This window comes from Spea bombifrons, chromosome 1 (genome assembly GCF_027358695.1).
Source record: "Spea bombifrons isolate aSpeBom1 chromosome 1, aSpeBom1.2.pri, whole genome shotgun sequence".
NCBI lineage: Eukaryota > Metazoa > Chordata > Amphibia > Anura > Pelobatidae > Spea > Spea bombifrons.
In genome coordinates this window covers 155,280,261-155,307,793 of record NC_071087.1, presented here as the reverse complement: position 1 = coordinate 155,307,793, position 27,533 = coordinate 155,280,261, and the positions used below count along the sequence as shown (strand labels likewise).

The 27,533-nt window shown below is 43.1% G+C and overlaps 1 protein-coding gene across 1 annotated transcript in view; it reads right to left on the bottom strand.

Moving 5' to 3' along the window:
* Window positions 1-27,533, bottom strand: part of CCBE1 (collagen and calcium binding EGF domains 1) — a 135,345-nt gene that overhangs the window by 5,510 nt on the left and 102,302 nt on the right. Inside the window, exons 3-7 of the mRNA XM_053448159.1 lie at window positions 23,154-23,206; window positions 18,585-18,719; window positions 9,423-9,560; window positions 6,414-6,517; window positions 277-397 (exon numbers count right to left, since the gene is read on the bottom strand). Coding sequence (XP_053304134.1) covers window positions 277-397; window positions 6,414-6,517; window positions 9,423-9,560; window positions 18,585-18,719; window positions 23,154-23,206 — 551 coding nt within the window. The remainder of the gene's footprint in view (window positions 1-276; window positions 398-6,413; window positions 6,518-9,422; window positions 9,561-18,584; window positions 18,720-23,153; window positions 23,207-27,533) is intronic.

Here is a 27,533-nt window from a genome sequence, read left to right as displayed (position 1 = left end):
CTGGGTATAAATGCTAAGTTTGGCCCGATTACATTTTATTGAATATTCGTTATAATAATTCCTGGGGGTTCACGGAACCTGAGAATTATCACGGTTTGGGTCACTCGTAGGGTGCTAAGCTTCTAAACATATTTCTCTCGGCCTGTACCAAACCAAATTCCCCCTTATTGAGAATAAATTACATGTTTTTGGATGCTTTCCCGTATCACAGCGGCATTCTGAAACTATGTGCGTTTAGACTTCAGATACCGCTGTGTGTGATTTCATTGAGGTTACCTGGTGGTCCTTGTGCTCCTGGTAATCCCGGTGGTCCCTGAACATACATGGTGGAGGCCAACACCTTGTCGACTGTAATTTGTTTGCTTGATTCAGAAACGCTGTTTGGTAGCAGCGCTAACTAGAAAGTAATCAAAATAAGATTATGTTAACATATATATATATCCTATATGTGTTACATGTGTTCATTCTTTTTATATACATTTTTTATAATTTTTATCACAATTGTTTTTCCCCTTTTTTTGGAAAACTGAAGAGCGAGAAACTGCAAAACTGGGTAGCTTAAAATGAAGCTATGATTCAATAATTATTTTTATTAAACTCAATTTTTACAACGGCTATATATCTAAGGGATCCCACCTTTCAGAAATTTCCAGATGCAAATGTTATACAGCAACGGAAAAGTTATTAATGGTAAAATACGCTGCGTTATGGGTGTGCGTACGCAATTCATACATTTTACTGTAATGATTTCAGAGTTTCATGTTCAGAGATGTTTAGCTATCGGGGACAAGCCAAGAAAACACTCTTCTGTTATAGCTCTTACTGCCACAAACCAATTTCCCCATAACCCATCATGTTTCACCCGAACAGGATATAAGATTATAAAACGTAATGATTTGTGAAATGAGCTGAACGTTTAGATGGCGCGGTTAGCCAACAGGATAAGCATTTGGCAGGCACCTGTCTCCCTGAGCGCTAATTTTGGAGAGGTGGTCCCAAAAATAACAAATCATATGAAATAATATACCACCGGTGTTAGATCAGAATATTTGTAACGCTTCCCCATGCGCTGGCTGGACTTGTTTATACTTTGCCTTCTTTATTTCCTGTTTCCAGCCACTAGTGGCCGCCCTTGCTATTCAGAGCCTCTCAGACTAATTATCAGGTCCAGCTGCAGTTGATCTCATGATCAAATCAGCCTTTATAAACCTGCCCAGCCCTGCAGTCTGGCCCTTGACTGTAATGTTTGAGGACTACCTGTTTGGTTCCTGATTTGTTCCAGTACCTTGCCGTGTTCCAGTACCTTGCCGTGTTCCAGTACCTTGCCGTGTTCCAGTACCTTGCCGTGTTCCAGTACCTTGCCGTGTTCCAGTACCTTGCCGTGTTCCAGTACCTTGCCGTGTTCCAGTACCTTGCCGTGCTCCAGTACCTTGCCGTGCTCCAGTACCTTGCCGTGCTCCAGTACCTGCCTTGTTCCAGTACCTGCCTTGTTCCAGTACCTGCCTTGTTCCAGTACCTGCCGTGTTCCAGTACCTGCCGTGTTCCTGAGTTGCGGCCTGCGCCCCACTAAGTGGACTCCCAAGTAGAGTACCCTGCAAGTGGGCAACCTGCCGTGTGCCCTGCAAGTGGGCAACCTGCCATGTTCCTGAGTTGCGGCCAGCGCCCCAGTAAGTGGACTCCAAAGTCGAGTACCCTGTAAGTGGGCAACCTGCCGTGTGCCCTGCAAGTGGGCAACCTGCCATGCTCCTGAGTTGCGGCCTGCGCCCCACTAAGTGGACTCCCAAGTAGAGTACCCTGCAAGTGGGCAACCTGCCGTGTGCCCTGCAAGTGGGCAACCTGCCATGTTCCTGAGTTGCGGCCAGCGCCCCAGTAAGTGGACTCCAAAGTCGAGTACCCTGTAAGTGGGCAACCTGCCGTGTGCCCTGCAAGTGGGCAACCTGCCATGCTCCTGAGTTGCGGCCTGCGCCCCACTAAGTGGACTCCCAAGAGGAGTGCCCTGCATCGCGACTCCCAGGATGACTGCCAACTAGCGGACTACCCTGGTTGAGTGCCCTGCAAGTGGGCAACCTGCCGTGTGCCCTGCAAGTGGGCAATCTGCCGTGTTCCTGAGTTGCGGCCAGCGCCCCACTAGTGGACTCCCAAGAGGAGTGCCCTGCATCGCGACTCCCAGGATGACTGCCACTAGTGGACTACCCTGGTTGAGTGCCCTGCAAGTGGGCAACCTGCCGTGTGCCCTGCAAGTGGGCAACCTGCCGTGTGCCCTGGAAGAGGGCTTCTAGTCGTGTGCCCCGCAAGAGGGCTTCTAGCCGTGCCGTGTGCCCCGCAAGAGGGCTTATCTGCCGTGTGCCCCGCAAGAGGGCTTATCTGCCGTGTGCCCCGCAAGAGGGCTTATCTGCCGTGTGCCCCGCAAGAGGGCTTATCTGCCGTGTGCCCCGCAAGAGGGCTTATCTGCCGTGTGCCCCGCAAGAGGGCTTATCTGCCGTGTGCCCCGCAAGAGGGCTTATCTGCCGTGTGCCCCGCAAGAGGGCTTATCTGCCGTGTGCCCCGCAATTGGGCTTCCTGCCGTGTGCCCCGCAATTGGGCTTCCTGCCGTGTGCCCTGCAATAGGGCTTCCAGCCAAGAGACATTCCTTTCTTAAGTTCTGCTTCCCTTATGAGGTTTGCCCCATCCGTGTGTTCCGTTTGTCTTAGTCTGTAGTCCAAAGGTATGTCTCTGTGTTATGTGTTTTGATTACATGTCTGTTTGTTCCGTATCTATGTCTTGCAGGGATTAGCGTTAGGACCCACCGTCATTGGAGTACTTTGGCGTAGTGGTGGGCTAAGCATACTATGGCCATAAGATGTGACGGAATCTCCAATAGTTATCTAATAGTCCTAGGCTAGTTTCTGTATAGTGTGTCCTGTCTTGTTCGTGTCTGTTGTATCCCCTGCACCTGGGCTCCTTATCAACCTGTGTCCTCGGTTCGTGACAGAATGTCAAGGCCAATACGAGGAGTCCGCGGGGATGCCTGCAGTACTGGAATTAGTGGTGAACACGAAGACCCAGACACAAAGAGACCACAGGTCTGTAAGCATCCGGGGGCTGCTCCTTGCGGTGGGGGTATGTAACGCTTCCCCATGCGCTGGCTGGACTTGTTTATACTTTGCCTTCTTTATTTCCTGTTTCCAGCCACTAGTGGCCGCCCTTGCTATTCAGAGCCTCTCAGACTAATTATCAGGTCCAGCTGCAGTTGATCTCATGATCAAATCAGCCTTTATAAACCTGCCCAGCCCTGCAGTCTGGCCCTTGACTGTAATGTTTGAGGACTACCTGTTTGGTTCCTGATTTGTTCCAGTACCTTGCCGTGTTCCAGTACCTTGCCGTGTTCCAGTACCTTGCCGTGTTCCAGTACCTTGCCGTGTTCCAGTACCTTGCCGTGTTCCAGTACCTTGCCGTGTTCCAGTACCTTGCCGTGTTCCAGTACCTTGCCGTGTTCCAGTACCTTGCCGTGTTCCAGTACCTTGCCGTGCTCCAGTACCTTGCCGTGCTCCAGTACCTTGCCGTGCTCCAGTACCTGCCTTGTTCCAGTACCTGCCTTGTTCCAGTACCTGCCTTGTTCCAGTACCTGCCGTGTTCCAGTACCTGCCGTGTTCCTGAGTTGCGGCCTGCGCCCCACTAAGTGGACTCCCAAGTAGAGTACCCTGCAAGTGGGCAACCTGCCGTGTGCCCTGCAAGTGGGCAACCTGCCATGTTCCTGAGTTGCGGCCAGCGCCCCAGTAAGTGGACTCCAAAGTCGAGTACCCTGTAAGTGGGCAACCTGCCGTGTGCCCTGCAAGTGGGCAACCTGCCATGCTCCTGAGTTGCGGCCTGCGCCCCACTAAGTGGACTCCCAAGTAGAGTACCCTGCAAGTGGGCAACCTGCCGTGTGCCCTGCAAGTGGGCAACCTGCCATGTTCCTGAGTTGCGGCCAGCGCCCCAGTAAGTGGACTCCAAAGTCGAGTACCCTGTAAGTGGGCAACCTGCCGTGTGCCCTGCAAGTGGGCAACCTGCCATGCTCCTGAGTTGCGGCCTGCGCCCCACTAAGTGGACTCCCAAGAGGAGTGCCCTGCATCGCGACTCCCAGGATGACTGCCAACTAGCGGACTACCCTGGTTGAGTGCCCTGCAAGTGGGCAACCTGCCGTGTGCCCTGCAAGTGGGCAATCTGCCGTGTTCCTGAGTTGCGGCCAGCGCCCCACTAGTGGACTCCCAAGAGGAGTGCCCTGCATCGCGACTCCCAGGATGACTGCCACTAGTGGACTACCCTGGTTGAGTGCCCTGCAAGTGGGCAACCTGCCGTGTGCCCTGCAAGTGGGCAACCTGCCGTGTGCCCTGGAAGAGGGCTTCTAGTCGTGTGCCCCGCAAGAGGGCTTCTAGCCGTGCCGTGTGCCCCGCAAGAGGGCTTATCTGCCGTGTGCCCCGCAAGAGGGCTTATCTGCCGTGTGCCCCGCAAGAGGGCTTATCTGCCGTGTGCCCCGCAAGAGGGCTTATCTGCCGTGTGCCCCGCAAGAGGGCTTATCTGCCGTGTGCCCCGCAAGAGGGCTTATCTGCCGTGTGCCCCGCAAGAGGGCTTATCTGCCGTGTGCCCCGCAAGAGGGCTTATCTGCCGTGTGCCCCGCAATTGGGCTTCCTGCCGTGTGCCCCGCAATTGGGCTTCCTGCCGTGTGCCCTGCAATAGGGCTTCCAGCCAAGAGACATTCCTTTCTTAAGTTCTGCTTCCCTTATGAGGTTTGCCCCATCCGTGTGTTCCGTTTGTCTTAGTCTGTAGTCCAAAGGTATGTCTCTGTGTTATGTGTTTTGATTACATGTCTGTTTGTTCCGTATCTATGTCTTGCAGGGATTAGCGTTAGGACCCACCGTCATTGGAGTACTTTGGCGTAGTGGTGGGCTAAGCATACTATGGCCATAAGATGTGACGGAATCTCCAATAGTTATCTAATAGTCCTAGGCTAGTTTCTGTATAGTGTGTCCTGTCTTGTTCGTGTCTGTTGTATCCCCTGCACCTGGGCTCCTTATCAACCTGTGTCCTCGGTTCGTGACAATATTACACGTTTCTATTAACATATAGTTACTATATGATCTGTGTATTACCCTGCCCGGGAACTCTCTGGGTTAGAACCAGAGTCTCTGGGTGAAGTTCTGCTTCCCTGGGTCTCCTGGTCACTCTTCTCAATCTCTTGATTTTTAGCCACGCCCACTCCACAGGTAGGGTAACTAGAGTGGGTGTGGCTAACCCGAGTGAATGAGGAGAGTGACCCAGAGACGTGGGGCATCAATCAGAGGAGGGGAGTGATGTTTAGCCACACCCACCCAATTCTCCTCCTACATCCAAACTAATTTAAAGCTATCTACGGTTTGTATGTGGCCTTTCCAGTTTGTTTGCAAATTGTTTGAATTGGGAAAAAAAAGACTTATGTTCCTTACGTTTATACAATTTTTTAGGGAAAGATGAATATATCTATACAGTCAGACTGCAAAAACTGCAGTTTATATTATATATATATTATATAGTAATTGCTGTACTTAATTTTGAATGTAAAACATTCAGGAAATGTCTTGTTTTTAACTTAATAACGATTTCCTGTTAGTAAATCTTTTGTACCTTTATCGTTACGTATATATCTTGGAAGAAACAACTCCCAGCAATGCCGTTATTATACTATTAATTGTAATGCCCATTATTATAGCATTTATCTGGACAGCATGGAGTGTTTTCTTGTTGCGGAACAATAATTAAGATAAACATTATTGCTGCTTGTTTTCAAGCCATGTTGGTCAATTGCACTGAAGTCATTCGGCCCTATTAATGTAATAACGTCGAATATCTCCACTATTAACATTCCTATTACTCTAGGTCAGTGGTTCCCAAGCCACATTTTCCCTTTTGGACAGCTGGTTTGCATACGTAGCAACTGTCCCTGATTCAGTTGGACAAAGTCCTGCCATAACAGGCAATCTCTTCATTGTCCTAAGGAAGTAGGTAAAAACACCAAAAAGACACCAAAGCGGAAATCCCGGACAGTAAACATAAGTTCTAAATCAGGACTGTTCCACTGATTCCTGGACACATTGGGCATGTGAACGTAATGACATCAGTATGGGAATCTTCCTTGCCAGAAGTGGGTAAGATGGCCAGTGGCGCGGAGGGCAGAAGCAGACTCTGAGCTGTCAACCAAGCCAGACTTAAGGGAATCGTTTGTGTTCTCTCAAAAATACTAAAGGGGAGAAGACATTTGAGGGAGTTTGGCTTCGCCTCGAACTCCTGAGGATCCAAGAGGTTGGATCATCAAACTGGACCCACAATTAATGGAGAACACTAGAGAGGAGGGGCATCCGGGAGGAGAAGAGGGAGACATATATATGAAATTGCAGATTGCTAAAAAAACACGTTTGTACCTTTTGTTTAAGTTGTAAAACAGTTTGCTTTATCTGATGGAACTCCTTGCACGTGTCAGAACAGACCCCGGCTTTCATCACATTGTTTGATTTCTCAAATTCTCCTGAAAAATAAAAATGTTTGTTAGCCTGGAATGCACTAATTGTTAACATCTTTAAAATGAAAATACTAAGTAGTTACGAAAGTTATTTTCAGAATGTAGATTGAAACTATAGTTTTTAGGTTACACCCATTAAGCAATCAGTGATACATCGGAATTCCAGCCATTAAGCTAATGGGTGCCTGTTCTCCGTTACCGCCACTTAGCCAATCAGTAACAAGACGCTGGTGTTCATATATTACCAGCTCGTTTATTCCCCTGGGCTGGGGTATACATACGGGTCACTGAATGTGACTAAATATGCCAAGTTAGTAAATGGCCAATGTTATGGCCACTAAGACCAATAATGGATAAGTGGTAATACGACAGATGTAGTGGCAGATTCTAGTATCATCAATTTACTTTTCCTCCATTTTTGTTTCTGTGATTGCTTTATATATTTATGTAATATCAAGCTATGTTGCCATTTGCCAATCCATCCACTCTGTTTCACCTATGGATCTCACAAACCCATCGAGCCATGTTGGTGTACTTCTTTAAAATCACATGTTCTCCATGCATGTGTAATATGGCCCAGTGATGTATTCGGGGAGGTCTAGAGGGCAGCAGCCCTGCTGCTCAATGGGTCAGGTACAGGCCCATTGAGATCTTTGCAGGAGATCTTTGCTCTCCCCCAACCAGCCTACTTACGCTCAGGTGCCTCCATAGACTGCATTAGAAGACACTGCCAGCATTTAAAACATGGCGCACTGGGATATATTGTTACATTTCTGGCATGTAGCCAAGACAAGTAAGCTTACATAAATGGTGAAAACTTGGATGGAGTATTTTCAATTGAACGCCGATACTTTTCCTGGCATAAATCCCCTGCACTACATGGACCTCACTAATTAGTATATTTGTATTATAATACATGACTTTTAAGAAATTCTCAAGATATTATGGATCTCAAGATATTTTGGATCTCTATAGATTTTTACAGCTAGTTTTACTAAATTGAACTTCTCAATTACCTTGATCTTAATTGGATGCCCAGAAGTTTCCTTTGATCTTATTAGACTCACAGTGGTTCAGACTGTATCAGCGCTTGCTGTAATGTGGTTATGAGTTATCCTCACTAAACGTGTATGTCATTTTGAGTGATTAGTAGAGATTTTTCATATTTGTACCCTGGGAGCTAAATTGCTTACCGGTGAGTATGAATTTAGTGTAGTCCTTTTATTTATAGGGCACGAGTAGATTCCATAGAGCTATAGCAATGCGGGGAATATACTAAATTAACAATAACATGAGTAAAACTCTTACGGGTACAGAAAGAGAAAAGCGGGCCCAGCTCTCGCATACTTAAAAGAATATTATGAGGTTGAGGGGGGATTGGGACAGAAAGTAAGGGGCTTTGCTTGGGCAAAGGAGGTCTCATTATAATAATAAAAAGCGGGGAAGACGATGATATGGAGATATCACAGCTTGGGAAGCAAACAGGCTTGTCCGGGAATGCAGGTTGTGGGTATTAACCCCTTAAGGACAATGGGCGGTCTCTAAGCCCATAGAAAACAATGCATTTTGAGCCCGTACATGTACGGGCTTTGTCATTAAGGGGTTAAGAGTAGATTGTACATTTTTCCAAAGAGACAAGTTTAAAGTGAGTCTTTAATGCTAGACTAAATTGGGGAGAGCACATTTATGGGGGGGCAAAACATGCAAATAGTCAGGAAGAAAAACATTCAAAAAGCCAACATCCCACCATTTTGTATTACTAGTATCAGATCTATGGAGGACTGGACTTCATTAGCATAGCCATAAAGAGTCATCTCAGTGTGGTGTTTGAGCAGAGAGAGTCACCCAATATATCACATGACTGACGACAATGGCGGCCTCCTGGTCTGTAGATAAATGGCGTTTATTGGAAGATAAAACCAGGTTTTTGTTAATGTCGACCTATATTAGGGCATAAAGCACTTCATTTTATGCTCCATGGGATCCAAAGAAATATATACATACTTCCATGAGGCAAATATTAAAGCCAGCCGTCACAAATCAAAGTAATTGTACGGCTCGCTATGAGAACGTGAAACAACCTCATGTATTTGGTTACCATCAAAAAAGAATTCTGTTTCGTATGTTGTGAAAACGCGTTAGCAATTTATTTTGTAACAATTAATAATATTTGCACAGCACACGTCTAAGGATTGCAGGTAATAAATTTTTACAAAATAAAACATCCCCCCCAAAAATATAGCATTCCCCATAAAGGCTGCGTTTGATCTACGTTAGAAAACATAAGCTATTATGTAGCTGGACAGATATTCATCTTCATTTCTAAAACAGTTCCAGACAAAGTAAATGAGATTAACTTGGATTCTTTTTCTTTTTTGTGAAGATATATGGAATTCCCAATGTTTCTGAGCTGACTTGGGTTTAAAAAAGGACGACGCGGGGAGCCGAACTCCGATCTTTAGATTGTCAGGGGAATTGCTGCATCTTTCATCAATATTTATTCCAACTTTTATTTAACTTTCATTTTTTTGGCTGAATTTATCTAACCTTCTTAAATTATAATAATGGTCTTGAAGGCATTTTCTGCTGAAATGTAGTTTTTTTTTTCCTGGACTTTCAGAGCGCAATGGAACCAATTTCGGAAAAGGGGTTTTTTTTAATCATCATCTTACTGTTTTTATAACAAAATAAAATAAATATGAAAATGGAAAACCAACATTATATGGAGAAACATGAAATATTATTAAGGGTCAACCTTATAGATGTCATCAGGAGGTTGGTTCTTGCAGGCATCTCAATGGACCTCCAGCCAACATCCAACAAGAAGGACCAAGATGTCCTACATATTCCAAAGCTTTCTTTGTCTCATTTTAGAAAGCAGAGTAGGGAATAGGAGAGAAAGTATTCCTACCTTGAGATCCTTTTGTGCAAGTTTTACCATCCTCTTCCAGGACATATCCCTCCAGACACTCACATCTGTAACTTCCTGGTGTGTTGATACAAATCTGGGAGCAGACAGTCTCGTTTTTGACGGCACATTCATCGATATCTAATGGTAAAAAAATACAAAGTTGTAAAGTTATACTGGTTAATATTCAACAAGATAATGGACCAAAGCAACCATAACAAAGCCAAGGGGAGGAATAATTGGAGACGCGGCACTCTTTCAATAAGAGCTTGGAACCAGTAACCCACAACTTACTGTCACATCTCTAGACTTAGTCTGCCGGGAAAATTCCGACAGACCCAGACTGTGATTGGGTTCTCGGGAGTCCCTTTAATTATAGAGACTCTGTCACCTGTACAAACGCTTCACATGTTGTGAACTACATTTCCCTTGATGCTTTGCCAGCATTATGACTGTAAGAGCATTATGGGAGATGTAGTCCACAACATCAGGAGAGCCGAAGATTGCCTACCCCTGCGCTAGGCCATAGAATATTGACACTGCCGGAAAAGCTGGAATACGTATTCAGCTAAAGGCTTTGTTATAGAGTTCTTGTTCTACTCTAGTGCTGTTACACCAGGAGCTAACACTTCACAAGTGCAGTCTTTAGTTGAATCTGAAACAGTTTATGGGGCCAACATAAACACAGATGAACATGAAAAGTCTCCGAGTTCTTATCTGAACTCTACTCTTAAACCAATATACATATTTTTTTCTTACAAATGCAGCAGGCCCGCTAACATTTCAGGGGGCACAGTAATAATAAAGGATTAATATCACTACATCGTCAGTATCGAGTATCACAGGGTACCCGACAATGTAATGTAGGAACACCATGAACGAACTCACAGATATGAAGTAAATGGTGAATTTCACAAGCACATTTCACACAGACAGACTGAATATGTTTGAATAAAATAAATAAATAAATATATATACCGATCAGCCATAACATTATGACCGCTGACAGGTGAAGTGAATAACACTGATAATATTCTTTTCATGACACCCGTCGGTGGGGGGGGGGGTTTATTAGGCAGCAAAGTTAATGCGATAGAAGCAGGAGAAATGGGCAGCGTAAGGATCTGATAGACTTTGACAAGGGCCAAATTGTGATGTAGAGACGACTGGGTCAGATCATCTCCAAAACTGCAGCTCTTGTGGGGGTCCTGGTCTGCAGTGGTCCAAGGAAGGAAAAGCGGTGAACCGGTGACAGGATCATGGGCGGCCAAGGCTCATTGATGCACGTGGGGGGCGAAGGCTGGCCCATGGGGTAAAATGCAATAGACAAGCTGCTGTAGCTCAAATTGCTGAAAAAGTCGATGCTGGTTCTGATAGAAAGGTGTCAGAACTGCGCACGGGGAAGCGTAGCCGCTGACCAGTCAGGGTGCCCATGCTGACCCCTGTCCGCTGCTGAAAGCGCCTACAACTGGACCACAGAGTGGTTGGTCTGATGAATCACGTTTTTGTTACATCATGCTGGGTGCGTCACTTACCTGAAGAACACGCGGCACCAGGACGCATCCATGGAGGCCGCACCTCGCAACCTACAGGACTTAAATGACCTGCTCTTAATATCTTGGTGCCGAATACCACAGCACATCTTCAGAGGTCTACTGGAGTCCATGCCTCGACGGGTCAGGGCTATTTTGGCGGTGAAAGGGGAACCTACACAATGTTATGGCTGATGGGTGTGTGTGTATATATTATATTATTATTATATACATATAAGAAGGTGTTTAGGTTACTCTCCCAAGATATTGCTGCTGTGTTTTTACACTCTACCTATGTACAATACAGATGGAAACGTCTCCAACCTCAAACAGTCCTTACATGAACTGAATAATTGAACCATCTGTCCAACCGCAATGTAGTCACTGGATAATACGGGCATGAGGCATGGGAGCGTACGTAACCAAGCTGTACAACCTTGGAAGTGATTTTTTAATCTTATGGAGATATCAGATTTCAGTGCTTTCCTACAGAGGGGATCTTGCTTTTTATGAGACTTTTTGTAGTGGTGATTGACTTCCCGTGGCTGCCAAACCCGGCACATCATACATTCATTTTTATATATAGTATATCAATAACAGGATCTAATTTTTCACCGGAGAGTAGTTTTCACCAGAAGAGTGTAGCACTTAACCAATATATCCCTATTATTATTATCTCAGAGCTGAAAAGGTTCCCATCCATTTTTACTTGGCTTAGATCGTTGCAGAAGCCCGTGGACAGTATCTTGTGCTTTTCTTAAAAATATGCTTCCTACAGGAGATCAGGGATAAGCCAGATAAAGAAAAACAAAGTATCACAGTTAGAATTATTGTATCTAGCACAACAGGATCCAAAGACAACATACAAATAGAACCAGCGCAGGGTCACCATGTGAGCCCACAGCTTATTTAGCGATCCACGTGTGTTTTAAATTAGAAATGAATTCTAGGGAATAATAAAAGGACTCGGCTGTTTAACTATGTAGGTGCCAGACGGTAAAAGAGGACAGTGGTCTTCTGGTGGATATTTCTGGGAAAAGAGGCAGCTGAAACAGGGCCAAGAGTTTGAAGAGAGTTATTCTCCTGGTGGTCTACAGAACTTTGTCCAAAAGGTTGAACAGTTATGGGCTGGCCATCTGACAAGCCAGCAAATGCCCAACAGGCCTAGATGGCTGACATCATTTACCTTACATTTACATCTAATTATATGCACATATGGCAGATGCGCAAAACAAGACTGATGCGTCCCTTCTTCCTTTAGGCCGGTCTTTTGGGGTGGGCAAAGATGACACAGGCAGGCTGTTGGGGGGGGGGAGCTGGCAAGCTGTTTAGTAAAGATGGAGCAGGCTGGCTCTTTGGTGGCACTGTCAAGCTGTTTGGTGGCAAAGATGGCAGAGACATGCTGTTTGAAGGCAAAGATAGCACAGACAGGCTGTTTGGATGCAGTGACAGGCTGTTTGGGGCAAAAATCTCACAAACATGCTGTTTGGGGCTGAGATGGCACTGGCAAGCTGTTAGGCAGCACAGACAAGTTGTTTGGGATAAGATTAGCATAGACAATTTGAGGACAAAGATGTCACTGATAACCTGTTTGGGGGGCAAACGTAGCACTCACAAATGTTTGGGAATAAAGGGGGCACTGTGAAGTCGGGGGGGGGGGCTGGAAAATTTCCGCACCGGGGCCCTGTGTTAACTTGTATGAATTAATAATAATTATTGTTAAATATTGTATCAATGGGAATGGGGTCAAGCTAAAGGATGGCTATTAATATGGGGAAATAAATATAGTGCAATATGGGGTGATAATGGTAGGGGTGGAAATGCTTCTGAGAAGGAATATGGTTACGGAGGTTTGAATATGGTGGTTGGGTAATAATGATTGTGGTTGGGTATTGGAATGAATTAGGATGTTAGGGGTATGATGATGGTCAGGGGCAGCTCTACGCTGACACATACATACATACATACATACATACATACATACAGCCATGGCAATTTTGTGCTTAAGATCTGTTTCTTCCGGTTATATGAACTATATTGGGGCTCCTTCTCCACTATATATGTCTTCAAATGTATCTTCCTCATGGCTAACATGTTCTTCAAATATACTTTAAAAGTGCATGGTTTGTCCCTATTCTGAACAAAAAAATATCTGTGCTGGGACTGATATTCAATCACTTCCAGGGATGGTTTTAATTCCAAGTCTGGCCCTGATGAGACAAACACAATAATTTTTATGCCAGAGATTGTAGCTTCTAATAAAGAGAATATCTAGAATATGATTTAAAATTAACCATCTGTTTCAGGCAGTGCCCAATATCCACGCGTCTCAAAGATTTATACGGCAACTTGGGAAGGAGTTCATAAAACAGGAAAGCCCAAATGGACACCAGAACATGTTATTACATCATATGTCATTGGCTTCAATAACATAATCAACCACATATATCTGAAACCCCCAGAATACCAACATGATGTAATCAGCTACCATCTATATTAGTAACAAAAATAAGGGCAAGACGTGAATGTTCTGAGTTCCCAGATGTTATCAATGTTCCTCTGCACGAATATTGACTTTTTAAAGGCTTACAGCAAGGTTACCCCAGGTTGGCAAAAAAAACCCAAACATTTTATTAGGGAGAACCTGGAATAGGTTGTAGCTGAAAGATCTCTGTGTGTGTGTGTGTGTATGTGTGTGTGTGTGTGTGTGTGTGTGTGTGTATATGTGTGTGTGTGTGTGTATATGTGTGTGTGTGTGTGTATGGCAGTGAGCAACCACAGAACCAAAGCCTACAAAACACACTCCAGAATTAAAGGTGGATGAGGTGGAAGAGCTGGCTGGTTATGGGATCCAAGTCTAGCTTACGAAAAAATGCTCACAGGCTTCCATGTGATGGCAATTGGCCCAGCCACAAACGCTGCATATTGTGGAGTATTGCGGGGAGATGCGGAAGATAGGCGGATTTTGTTTCTTACTGTTGCATTTGTGACCCAAACCCAAATCGTACGGATTGCCTATTGTAATTTGTAACGTGATCACTGAATACCATCTGAAAAGTCTACCCTGTCTATATGGTCCTTCATCAGGCACACGGTCTGTGAAACCGCTTTAAAGGGATAGAAATATTGATGAAAATCACAAGGAAATGGAAGGTGTATATAAAATGTAATCTCTAGCTACTGATCTTCTGGTTAGGTGTGAGGTTTTTCAGAAAACTCTAATTGTAGAACACCAGCAGCTAGAAGGATCCGTTTGAGGGATACAACAGATGACATCATTTTTCTGCAATTAGCTTGACACAACTATACCTGTTCTATTTATACACTGTATCTCCCTATTAACTATTTGTGCTTTGCTATCTGGCTCTGTGGAGGCCGCTGTCCCAAACACGCAGTTCTGAATCTTGGTATGACCTCTAGATGGCGGTGTGACTTTAGGACAGGAAGCCCCCAGCTGGATCAGTGATACTCTATGACGTTATGGGTCTCCTTAAACAGCATGTTCTGTAAAGATACATTACTACTGTTATCGGCAGCGATGGGCATTTTCATTTACATTTTTAATATAGTTTATGCCTGAGCTGGTCATTTGCTGGTCTCTATCTCCAACTCCCATAAACCTCATCCAGGACATAAAAACCTGCCCGTGAAAACCTCATCCCTGCTTTTTATGTCTAAATGTTCCGCTTACAGAGTCTACAGATAGGACAAGTGATACGTTGATAGCGTGTAACAGAATCTGGTTCTAAAAGGGAATTCTTGGTGGAAAATATATTTTTACGTTTCACATTTTTTACTTTGTCTGCCAAGGAGGTTCTGCAATGTATTTAAGTGTAAATATCAGATATTTGTTCTTAAAATGTTGACTTATCCTGAATCCATAACTAAGAGTGCATCTGAGTGGTGCGACAGGTTGTTTGCAGGTACCGCCCACGAGGAGCCACTTGGGAATTTCTGCAGGCTACAGGAGAAGCAGCAAATTCAGAAATAATAACTCACTATACAAACATTTACTTTCTAACCATTCTCGAAGGGCTGACCCGCATTTAACGGTGATTACATAATATTTCACTGAAAGATTCTCTTTAAACATTCCTTCAATCTGCTAGCGACATTTCAGCAACACTGCTGCACAAATCACACTAACATATTTCCATCCAAAGTCAATTCAGTTTATTTCTGTTAAGCATTCGTTTACTTAAACCAAGAATTGTGAAAATGCCATTCATCAAGTTACAGAAATACACTGTAGAACCCAAGTAGAATACTCGCATGCCCCTACAAAATGAATACCCCACGTTCATATCCTTAGCTAAGAAAACAGGGCTGCTATATAACCCAATTGTTTAAAAGAGACAATTTTGTCCCTAGGGTTCTTTCTCATTTTAAATGCAAATTTAGGTACCCTTTGCATAGGCTGCAATTCAGAAAAAGATGACTTTTTAGCTCTATTCTGTTTTTATAGTAGCAAGAAAATGAACATTTGGCCCTCATTTTCCTTGTACTTGCCAGCTGCTATTAAAGCATACTTAAGTATGCTGCTGGTGCATTCTACATGATGGGGCATGGAAAAGGGGAAAACATTGGGGGTACAGACCGTTAGGCACCTGACATAATTATAGGGGTAACAGGCGGTACAGACTCTTAGGCATCTAGCATAATTTTAGGGGTAACAGGGGGTACAGCCCCTTAGGCACCTGACATAATTATAGGGGTAACAGGGGGTACAGCCCCTTAGGCACCTGACATAATTATAGGAGTAACAGGGGGTACAGACCCTTAGGGATCTGGCATAATTAAAGGGGTAACAGGGGGTACAGACCCTTAGGCACCTGGTATAATTATAGGGGTAACAGGGGGTACAACCCAGGGTGCCCCCGGTTTGCAAGTGTACATGAGAAGGTGGTATGAGTAGTAGTAGATTCTATTTATTATACAGTAGTTTTATACAATATATCTAAGTATAAATAGATACATTTAGCTCTTTTTGTTGATGTGTACAAAAAACCCAAAACATATTTTACAGTTTATGTGTAAAATTATTTGCAGCCTTATCTTGTTCTTTGCTATTTTCCAAAAATATATATATATTTTTTTTAGTGTTTTGTCAAGATATTCAGTTTATTTTTCCAATGTCAGCTCTCCATCTGTTTCTCATTGTAGGAGGTCACTAAACAGCCTTCTCCTCCCCGTTGTGCATGTTACACATTATCGTTTAAAGTTCCTTGTATAAAAATGATTTTGCCCCTTATTAGTTCCAAATTTATTTTTTTTTACAAGTAATGAAATGTTTCCTCGCTATTTTTATAAATGATACTGTTGATCACCAAGCCATTGAAATGTAGATCCCTCGATGGAAGATCCTGTTACCGAGGCTTCTTTTTTAAGAAATGTGAAGGTCATCCTGCGTAACCTTCTAATGATTGTACTGGAGATTAGAGCGCTGAGTTATTAGCGCTGCCAGACCTTCGCATAATAATGGAGTAATTTATACAGATACTGTATCGGCGACATGGTAAATACGCAGGAATCTAAAACAGAAACAGAGGGATCTAAGCTTTGGCCCAACGTGGAAGCCTCAGCCAAGCCCAGTCTTTAGATAATAATGTGGGTCATGATCACTGGCGGAACTACCGGGGTCGCAGGGGTCGCGACTGCGACCGGGCCCTGGAGTTCTGCCAGTCAGGGGGGCCCAAGGGGTGCCGAGCGGTTGCTGAAAACGACCGCTCGGCACCTCTTGGGCCCCCCTGACAGAAATCCAGGATGCCTCCGCTCCCCGCCGCTGCCGCCTGCCTCAGCGCTGCCCAGAGTGCAGTGTTGGGAGCGTGAGGCGTTTGTCTCGGGTGCCGGCACTTCACGCTGAGCGCTGGCATATGAGACAAACGCCTCACGTTCCCAACACAGGAGTTGACGGTAAGTGACCTACAAAGGGGGGTAGGGAGGGAGTGGGTAGATTGTGAGAAGAGGCGGGGGGGAGTGGGTAGATCGTGAGAAGGGGGGTAGGGGGGAGTGGGTAGATCATGAGAAGGGGGGGGTAGGGAGGGAGTGGGTAGATCGTGAGAAGGGGGGGAGGGAGAGGGTAGATCGTGAGAAGGGGGGTAGGGAGGGAGAGGGTAGATTGTGAGAAGGGGGGTAGGGAGGGAGAGGGTAGATCGTGAGAAGGGCGGGTAGGGAGGGAGAGGGTAGATCGTGAGAAGGGGGGTATGGAGGGAGAGGGTAGATCGTGAGAAGGGGGGGTAGGGAGGGAGAGAGTAGATCGTGAGAAGGGGGTAGGGAGGGAGAGGGGAGATAGTGAGAAAGGGATAGATGGGTTGGGGGGGCCTTAACAGATTCTCGCACCGGGGCCCTGAAGTTTCTAGTTACGCCCCTGGTCATGATGTTGGTGTGACCGGAATGCCGGCGACTGATTTAATCTTTCCTTTTTTTTTATAGAGGTGCTAAAAGAATCCTCTTTATTCTGGCATAAACAAGAAAATGATAAGTTTAGCCTATACATTTTGGTAACCACCTTGCTAGCGATTGTATAGGTAAAAAGTAGTCTTACATTTGTGGATGATGAGTTCCCTTTAAATTAACCTCAACGGTGGTCAGCGAGTGGGTATAAAAGTAAGTTAGGATACCCCTTGAAGCAGATTATTTGTCTATTTCGGGTAGCACGGGATAAAAAAGGGGATAATGGTAGTTCTGGCCACAAAGTACGGCAAGAAGCCTTTACATCAGGAGATATGGGCTGGCAAGATGGGGCCCAATGGTTCTTATCCGCCATCACAGTCTATGTTTCTATGATTTAAGCAACAAAGTTTTATTCTTTTTCAAAGGAGTATTATTGAAAGTGTAGTTAAGTATGCATCCTGCTGTCGGCAGAGGCACCCAGGGGAAGAAGAAATAACACGACGTCTTATTTTCTAATAATCCTATAATTGATTTGTACTCCAACGTGCGTTACAAAAATACTTTGAGACCAGACTGTCTTTTTACATTTTAAACATTACTGCATTAAAATATTACTTAACATTAGTTTATTATTTCGTCAATGTTCCAGACAATGAAAAGTAACCAAGCAGAGGAGAGAGTTTTGCCTGGTGCTGACTTGTGAAAGATTGAATCGAGCGTTACAAAAATTAAGCACTCCGTTTTCCCAGAAGTCTCAAATGTCATTTTGGTTAAAAATATCCTTTTTTTTTCTCTTATGACTTTTTAATTTATTTTCGCTCTGCACAATACCTTTCAGAATAGTTTACAAATCTTTCAGTAGATCCTAAAGAAGAAAAAAATGAACCATCGTATATATAAAGTATTTAAACAATATATTCAGGGAATAGAATCTGCCAGCTCTTCTGTTTTTTTTCGTACAGTGCTTGCAGCAGCGCAATGGAATATGATGGCGCTATGCTAATGAATAAATAATAATAATGATAGAGGCAGCACCTATACTATTCAAAATATTATATTATGTCTCTAGTTTTTTAAATGTTCCATTAGTGGTACATACTTGTGCTACTAGCAACTTTCAACCTACATGGTAAACTATATGGTTGCTCCAACAAGAACACTATACCTGCCAACAGTCTTGAATTTCCTTATTTCCCACCTGTCGGCTGTCCTAGGATGATGTGAGTAAATTAGCACTTACCTAAACAGTACGGCTTTTCTCTGTTCCTGTGTCTCTCTCGGTCATACTTGTATCCGGAGTAACAAGTACACAGCACACGTCCAAAGTTATCGGTGCATTGTTGCTCGCACGGTGCTTCTGAACATACATCGTAGTCTGTGAAGTGACAAAACGTACAGTCAGTCACAGCTCCCGGCGTCTTAGTGTGAATTTGGTACCAAACTAGAACTATTCTTCATTACAGACATTTGTATTTGACAAGGCATCAGATAGCACCTCCCACAGCTGTGGAGCAGCAGGCAGCCACTTTTCTTGGTATATGAGTGTAGCGGTTCTGCAGCCACTTATACAAACACTCCGTCCCTGCCGTCATGTTAAATGCATCTTGGAGTCCATTCTGCGTGGATGCCGGTGCTTTTTACTGCATCGAAATCAGTGCAGGTATTCTTTAGTTATTTGAGTTAGGAAATGAGACGTTTCTCTCATTAATCTCCTCCCCCGGCTGCCTCCACCGAAAGCAGTTAGCATACCACAGTATGCGTCTTGCACATGCTCAGTAGAGCTGCCATTCTAGTCAACGGGAGCTGAGCTCCCACTGAAATCAATGGGGATAGCAGTAGCCAATCGCGCCATCTGTATACTAATACATACACGCGATTGGCTGATGCATCAGTCACTTCAATAGGGCTGCTTCTGAGCATGTGCTCATGTTCTTTACGTACTGATGCTTAGTGGTTTCAGTAGAGGCAGCCAGGGGAGGAAAAAAAACATTCAGGCTCATGCATGATCTGATGAAGCAATGCAGGAAGAGGTAAGGAAGTCGGTTGCCGTGGCATATTAGAAACAATTTGCTTAAAATTGAAAAAAAAATTTAATTTTGCGATCATAAAAACAGAACATTAAAAACATTAATAACATTCAGTTATACAGCGTGACAGATCCCCTTTAAAACGTTCTGAAATATGTGAAATTAGTAATATTCAAGCGACATATAACAAAATGATATTTTACCATAGTAATTAAAAATAAAATTATAAAAAAACTACATGTTTGAATATAAATAAATGGTGAAGTGTTGTATTGGAACATTCATTTATGACACTATTGTGGACAGATTTTTGCCAAATAACCATTTTTAATTATTTTTTTTTATCATTACACTGTGATTATTTTTTATAAAGATGATAGATCTGTTTGAATATCTAGAGATGTGGAAATTTATGTTTATTGGATCAGATTACTTTTGTTCTTGAAAACCGATTATTTTTATAGGATCAAATTGTTTGTTTATTTATCTGTGTACAAACTATTTTGCAGGGTTTGGTTCTACTTTCCTATGCGGGGTTTCTGAATTATCGCCCCCCCCCATCAAAACATATTAACAGAATCCACATTTGAAGGCAAGAAGTCCTAAAAATAGGTTTTAGAACCTTCAACAAGTTGTTGGATGCCAGTGGTGGAACTACCGGGGTCGCAGGGGTCGCGACTGCGACCGGGCCCTGGAGTTCTGCCAGTCAGGGGGTCCCAAGGGGTGCCGAGCGGTTGCTGAAAACGACCGCTCGGCAACTCTTGGGCCCTCCTGACTGACAGAAATCCAGGATGCCTTTGGGGGCCCTTAACAGATTCTCGCACCGGGGCCCTGAGGTTTCTAGTTCCGCCCCTGTTGGATGCTGACATTTGGCCGTATTATTAAGTGGAAAGGTACTTTGTAAAACCACTCTGTAAGCGGCTGAATGCCGATGCATACTTTTATTTTACACGTATGCTTTGCGTTATAAATATACAGCATCCAGTGTGTAAGAAGGATGGTTCTAGGAGGAAGATGAAAAGCAAAGTTGGCATCTACTGATTTCATGCTTCTCAGTGAGGTTCACAAGGTCCACGAATGACCAATCTCATCATGGAGTAATGGGTCAATCCACCTTGGAGCAATGTGCACACGTGTATAGTGAATATACACGCCACTGTATGTTCTACCAGTGTGATCTCAACCACAATGGATAATATTTATCATTTCTTACACCCAACAGAAGCAACCGAAAGGTCATCTCCGGTCCATGTATCTTCAGGCCATGTCTAGTATATGCTGGCCATAGCACTGATAGTTGGAGGAATGTAAGAGATTGACACAACTTTAAATTAAACTCCCATGTTAGTTTTTTTTCTATGGAGCTCCATTTCCAATCAATTAAGGCTTTCAATTTTTCAAACCCCAACCTTAAGTTCTCATACGGTGGGACCTCTGACACCTATTCCACAATCTTAACAGGCGCAAGGTGTCTTCTGGAACCCCAAGAGGACACCCAGGAAAAAAGTTCACTTACTAATGGATGTAATATGCATTTTTCTTTCAGCAAGACCAAAATAAGCCGTTCAAAAGGCCAATAGCCTAAATAACCTAAAAAGCCTAATTCTGCTTAATTTTCAGCGATACGTGGCTGGCATCACCCAGTGAAGTCCAAGTCAAGCAGGGAAAGGTGACGCACATGGAGGAAACCCAGAACTAAGGACACCCATGGGTTAAACAGAGTTTAAGGATGGAGTATGTTTTTTTTTTTTTTCTGTGCTGAAAAATAAAACATTTTCAGCCTAAAAAAAGGAATGCGAGAAATTTAAACTCTAGGTTTACAATTTATTTTTACAGTTAATCGCAACTCTGCAACCTGCTCCAGGACTCAAACCGAGAGGTCCCAGGGCCCCCGGGCACAGAGTGTGTAGGAAAGCAGCTGTCATCGTACAAAAAAAGACTCCAATTCCGCATCTTAGAGGGGCTCTCCGATGCCAAACGCACCACTATTTACAGTTACGGTTTAAGTGATCTACCGCTTTATACTCCGGGGGGTTTGAATGTAAGCTGGCAATGAATTTTAATATGTTAGTTATGACTCATGTGGGGTTGATATGCCAAAGAGCTAGTAATCCGTTGTACGATGCATGAAAACGTTTTAACGCCTTCAGGCATTTCGTTTCAGTCCTCGGAGACTGGAGAGATAGTTTAAGGTTTTTTTTTAAGTCCTTGGTTGAAGACCAGGGAATGAGGTAAATTGGCTTTAACCCTTTGGATTCCAATCGTGCCTTGGAATTCGTTATAAGCCAGAAATGAGCTGAACCCGGGACTCTTGAAGTATTAACCCTTTAATGGCCGACGGTGAAGATTCTATGTAGTGACTCGCCAAGTGTGTTAAGCGAATGGCTCTAATACTGGAAGCCTTGACTCGTCATCACTTAATACAAAACTATAATAATAATTATAATTTATTTTAAAAAAGAGGGTGCTTGATCACTTGATGCATTCTAGAATCTGAAATATTGGCCAGAAACTTGTTTTAATCGTTTTGCTATTTAAGAACTACAACTCCCGCTATCCCTTAAGAATGCGATCTTTTTCTTATGAGAATTCTCCAATATCGCTAGTCTATAAGTTGGTTGCGGAGCATAGACCCCTCACACCCCTCTGTTTTGTCTCATGTGGGGACCTCTATTTATTTGATTGAATTGCAAATGTGGACTTGAATATCAAGCGAATTTGTGATTCCGAAGATAAAGTACAAGGGGCTGAATCATAATTTTTTTTTTTTTTTACAGCAAAACATTTAGTTAAAAAAAGGAAAATAAAATAAACATCATCAATATTATATGACTCACAATCACAGGAAACAATGTAACACCATTTAACCCCTTAGGGACCAGGGCTTTTTCATACGGACCACAGGTGTATTTGTCATCTTTCCATATGTTTTTTAAACCACAATTTCCCTTTTAAATATTTGATGAAGCAGCACAAATTGTACATAGTCAGGAGAAGTAGGGCCTTCTATTAAAATAATAGAAATACATATTTTTTATACTATTGGTTTAAGGGGTTTGGGGGGTTGGCGACCTCTCATACATTTTTTATGCCATTGATTTTATAGGGACTTCACTGGGCTCCCAATAAAATGTATTTATGTTTTCATTTATTTTATTTATATTAAATTTTTCTCCCATCCCTCCTCCTGATCTGTCTGTGCTGATCACAGTGTGATCAGCACACAGGGCTGCACAGCCCTGCATTGCTGATCGCAAAATGTGGGGTCAACCAGCAAGGTGAGCAATTGGAAATGGTATGTCCTAGAGGGGTACGAACGAATTAACATATCCGAATCTCAAAGCTTGCTAGGGGGTACCCCAACAAGAATGAACTTGTCTTAGCAGTATAAGGCATGCCTGCAGGGGTGGCAAATCTCCCTTCCTGACCTGACACTGCCTGATGCTTTTTCTGTGTGTAGTTCCGCATACAGCCACCAGGGTGTCTAGAGTAAAATGAGTTTAAGGCCACTCCATCCTTTCCATGTGTATCTTATGAGCTTTGTAGTCATTTATAAAATGTATTTTATACAGGACGGGATATATGCATTGTCAAATAATGTTTTAGGCTTCTTTAAATCTGGGACACTTGGATTGACTTGGACTTGCGTTCCTTGGCTGTATCCGTATACTGTACTAAATAGTTTACCACAATACAGCCAATAGAGTTCCCAGCTCAGATAACATCTCATTAGGCGTAGGAGAATAAAAAAATAACCTGAATTGCAAAATAAAACGACATACCTTCTGGAATGCACTGTCCAAGAACAAATTTGTATCCATTGCAGCATTTTTTCCTAAAAAAAGACAAAAATACGGTAATATTAAAAAATATATTGAAAATCCCACTCTATAAACTATAATTTCCAACAACCTAATTTATAAGTTTATTTTTTTACTATTGCAAAGCATGTTTTTGTCCCTTTAACTCTTGAACTGAGGCCAATGACAAAGCCTTATCACACATGAGTTGCACTCACATTACCCCAAGTGCTAGCTATATAACTTGCTTGCAAAAAGATGGAATTAAGCCAATTGGTTTCAAGACTCTGTAACAAAGTAAAAACAAAAATCGCTACAAAAAAGCTGTTTTTTTCTTTATATTCCAAATTATTGTTTCTTTTTCTGATTTTTCAATAATTATAAGAAAAATGTCGTATAATCGTATAAGCCCAACAGAAAATTAAGTCTTCAGTTGAAATTAATACTTTTTATTGATAAACCAATACATGCAGAAGAGAGCTCAGGTCACAAAGCTGATGTAACTTTACCTTTTTTAAAGTGTTGCCCCAATAAAATGTATCAACTTCAATTAAAGACTCGGTAATCTTGAAATAATCAGTTATTAATAGAAATAGAAAAAAAACAACACACATTTGCATAATTTGTATGTAGAATTAACATTCTGCCTGAAAAAGAGACCTCCGGGGTCCCATAAGCTTCTGTATCAACTTTGACTAAAGACTCCAGGAACATAGACTTCTCCCAATATGACTTTTGTCTTGAAAACAACTGTTTCTCATTATTTCAAATACGCTTCATGCTATAACATATTTAGTAGAAAAAAACCGTAAAATAATTTAATATTTATTCCGTAAAAATAACGTAAGTCTGAAAAGGTAAGTGGACCATTTTTTCTGGTTATTTCAGCTTTGAAGAGTGTAGCGAGAGGAACATTCATATAAATGTTGAAATTTGATTAAATTGTTAAATTATTTTAGTGCTTTTTTTTTTTCCCCCCTCGAGGTTCTCTACTTAGCACGGAGATCACCGAAAAGTGATACGGTCCACCTGGAACACGAAAAAGGATTAATCCTGAGGAAGGCCAGCTGACAGCAGGTCCCCGGCCAAAAAACTGTGGAATGAGGAGTGTTAAAATAAGGTATCAGTACAAAAAGTGAAATTCTGTTATCAACAGGATAAATGAAACACTTGCGTAGGAGACAGCCTGATCCGTGCCTAAAGCGGGGACCCACATGAAAGAAAAACAGCTTTTGTTATTTTAACAGCGCTTTAAACTTTTATGCAGTGATAATTAAGATTCAGTGGTGTAATGCCGAAGTTCAAAGGTTCCTGTTTTGTTTGGATTTCGTGTTCTCGGCTAAGACATCAGTAACACAAACCTAAATGTGCTTATTTTCATGGGTTCTACGGAAAATAAATACGGTCGAGGATATAAGCCACCCATTTATATTCACGGAGTTCTAGTAAGAGGCGGATGCGTTCTGAGCGCTGATTTTAATTGGGAATCGAGTTTTTTTTAGATGGATTTGGTGTTATCGGCGCTATTCTACTTAAACAAAACATTATTCTGTATGGTATTCGAGCAAATAAGCCCTAGCAGATCGGTCATTCTATTCCTCTTAAGGTTTAATAATATCAAAACAACATGGAAACTTGTAAGGCTCTTCGTGCAACAACCTATTGGTGCCTGGTTTTGAATCCCATGACACCCCATCTAAATTAAATGTTAAAGAAGCTGCAGCCCTAGAGTTGTAGAGTTGTAGATCCAATTATTCTTGCCACTGATTGGCTGCTTTCTCTGGCTAGCTCCACCCATACGCACCACTAGCCCTGCCCCATCACAAAGTTACTATCCAGATAGCCTTACCTGGAACGTTCCAAGGTGTGGGACTAGCAAAAGAGAACCCATGATATTGTGGACAGAACATCTAACATTCCAAGATATCAACCAAGGATCAGACTACCGATGAGAACCATAAACTAAAATGTTATTGTGCTTGAATTTATTAACGAGGAGACCCTAAAACTTAATTTAAGACATTAAAACAACACGATGCAACGGGAGAGACACCCAACACAGACAGACATGATGTAGAAGAAACCAAAGCTTCATTGGTGGGTCTGTGTCAACATTAGTTTAGACCTCTTATTGCTCATCAATGATAGCCCTCATCCGAAGGATACACAAGCGACTAGGTTAGTGGAATAAATTCACTAATTAGTCATAGGAACAAGCAAGTTGCAAGACAGAGGAGAGGTGGTCATGAAAACGGCCAAGTTGGCCACCAAAAAGTTCTAGTTAAAGGTTTATGAATTTCTGTGTTTTATATTTAGTCCAACTCACGACTGAATATTACAACTTCCAAACTAACATGCACTTTTGTGACTACTCTGTGTAAAAGTACATATATATCCATGGAGTAATTGGTAAATTACTCAAAAACTTTCTCCAAACGTACCGTTTGGGCAAGGTAAAAGAAAAAATTTACTTCTATTTTATAAAGTTTATTTTTTAATCTTGTCAACCGTATGGAACTGGAGACTTTTGATGGATCTTTGTTTGACAAGGTCCACTTTATCATCAAAGAGCACCCCACTTGTGAAGCTCGTGTAATTCCTTCAATCTTAGTAACTTTCTTGCACTGGAAGTGATGACTATTATTTAAATGACATCATAGGTTCTGGCGGAACGCGGAATGTTTCAGAAGTAACGCGAAACCACTGGTCTACCAGCAAGATAAAAAGGCAGAAATCTGCCGAAACGCTTTCTCCTATCTAAAATTTCCCCCACTTGGGAATCTGATTCTTATTATTTGTGCGCTCAGTGAGTCTTTCAGTAGAAAGAAATCCACTTAAACCACCTACAAATCACTTCCTATATAACTGTCTGCTTCGCAGGTGACACCCACATGGAGGTTGCCTGCCAGAAGGTCCCTCCATCTGCCAGGTCACGTTAAACAGCTTTTAGACTGTGAGACATCTGCACATATGGAAGGACCCTGTTACTCGACTGCAGTCTGAAGTGCTTTAAGACCAAAATTACTTCACTCGGGTTTTATAACGCACATCGACTGGTTATGTGCACTTTAACCAAACTCGTTTATGGTTTATACTTATTTATGTGATATATTTTGAGCTCGTGCCAACAGTCAAAACCCCAAGCGGAATGCTCAGGCTCCTACGTCCTACCTAATATTTCTGAAGCAGCGTTGATAGCCACACAGTGCAGTTTTTTTTTTTAGGAGGGGTGAGAACGAACCGAAAAGGTGATTATTGTATAGCTTGGATGAGAGAGGGGATGTGATAGAAACACTTACATGGATAAAGGGATTCAACAAGCTACAAATAACAAAGTATTCTAAAACTAGAGCGTCAACGGCTTAGATGTAACGTAAGGAAGTTTTACTTGTAGGCAGGGGAGGGCTGGCAGCCTAAGGCCTGGGGGGGCAAGTCAAGTGAAGTGGCTCCGCCCCCTCGCACTCACTTTTCACCCCTCACGCTGCTCCCATCACTATGCGGCCATCAGACTGCTGGAAAACTGATCTAAACGGCCGCTGGGTGCTGATGCCACCGGCCGGAGCTACTTTAATCCTTTTTTTTATTTATTTAATATGCCGGATCGGCTTGCCATATTAAAAATAAATAAATAAAGTATTAAAGTAGCGCCGGCCGGCAGCATCAGCACCCAGCGGCCGTTTAGATTCGATTTCCAACAATCTGATGGCCGCATAGTGATGGGAGCAGCGTGAGGGGTGAAAGGTGAGTGCGAGGGGGCGGAGCTTTCACCCCTCACGCTGCTCCCATCACTTGGCGGCCATCGCATACGGCCGCTGGGTGCTGATGCAATTGCCCCCCGGCCCAGCCCGCCCCTGCTTGTAGGTATGTTCGTTGAACAACCTCTTAGCAGAAGTAGTAGGGGTTAACACAGAGAGGGAATAGGCATATCCTAAATCTAAGACGAGTCCAAAGAACAACCAAGGTTTGAGATTTTTGCGGCAGGAGAAAAATGGACAGATCAGGTTCTTATCGGTTGTCAAATTCTTTTTGGCCCTTGAGCAGCCTGCATCACGCAATGGGCCTCAAATATAACGATCTGAACAATGATGACCGGAGTATTTGTTCTATTAACTTACATAGTTGGAGGCAACCAAGTCATATCAGAAACACTCTACTGAGAACTACCAGATGGTCGTTAAGGGCCTTTATGATAAGAAAGACAGAGCTCACCTTTTTCATGGGGACATTATAGAAATGAAAATAGAAAACAGGCTCCAGGCACTCAAGGGTTCCACTCAGGCAGGTTTATTGAAGGAGAAGGACAACAACGTTTCCACCTCACGGTGAGGTCTTTTTTTACTTGATAAAGACCTCATCGTGAAT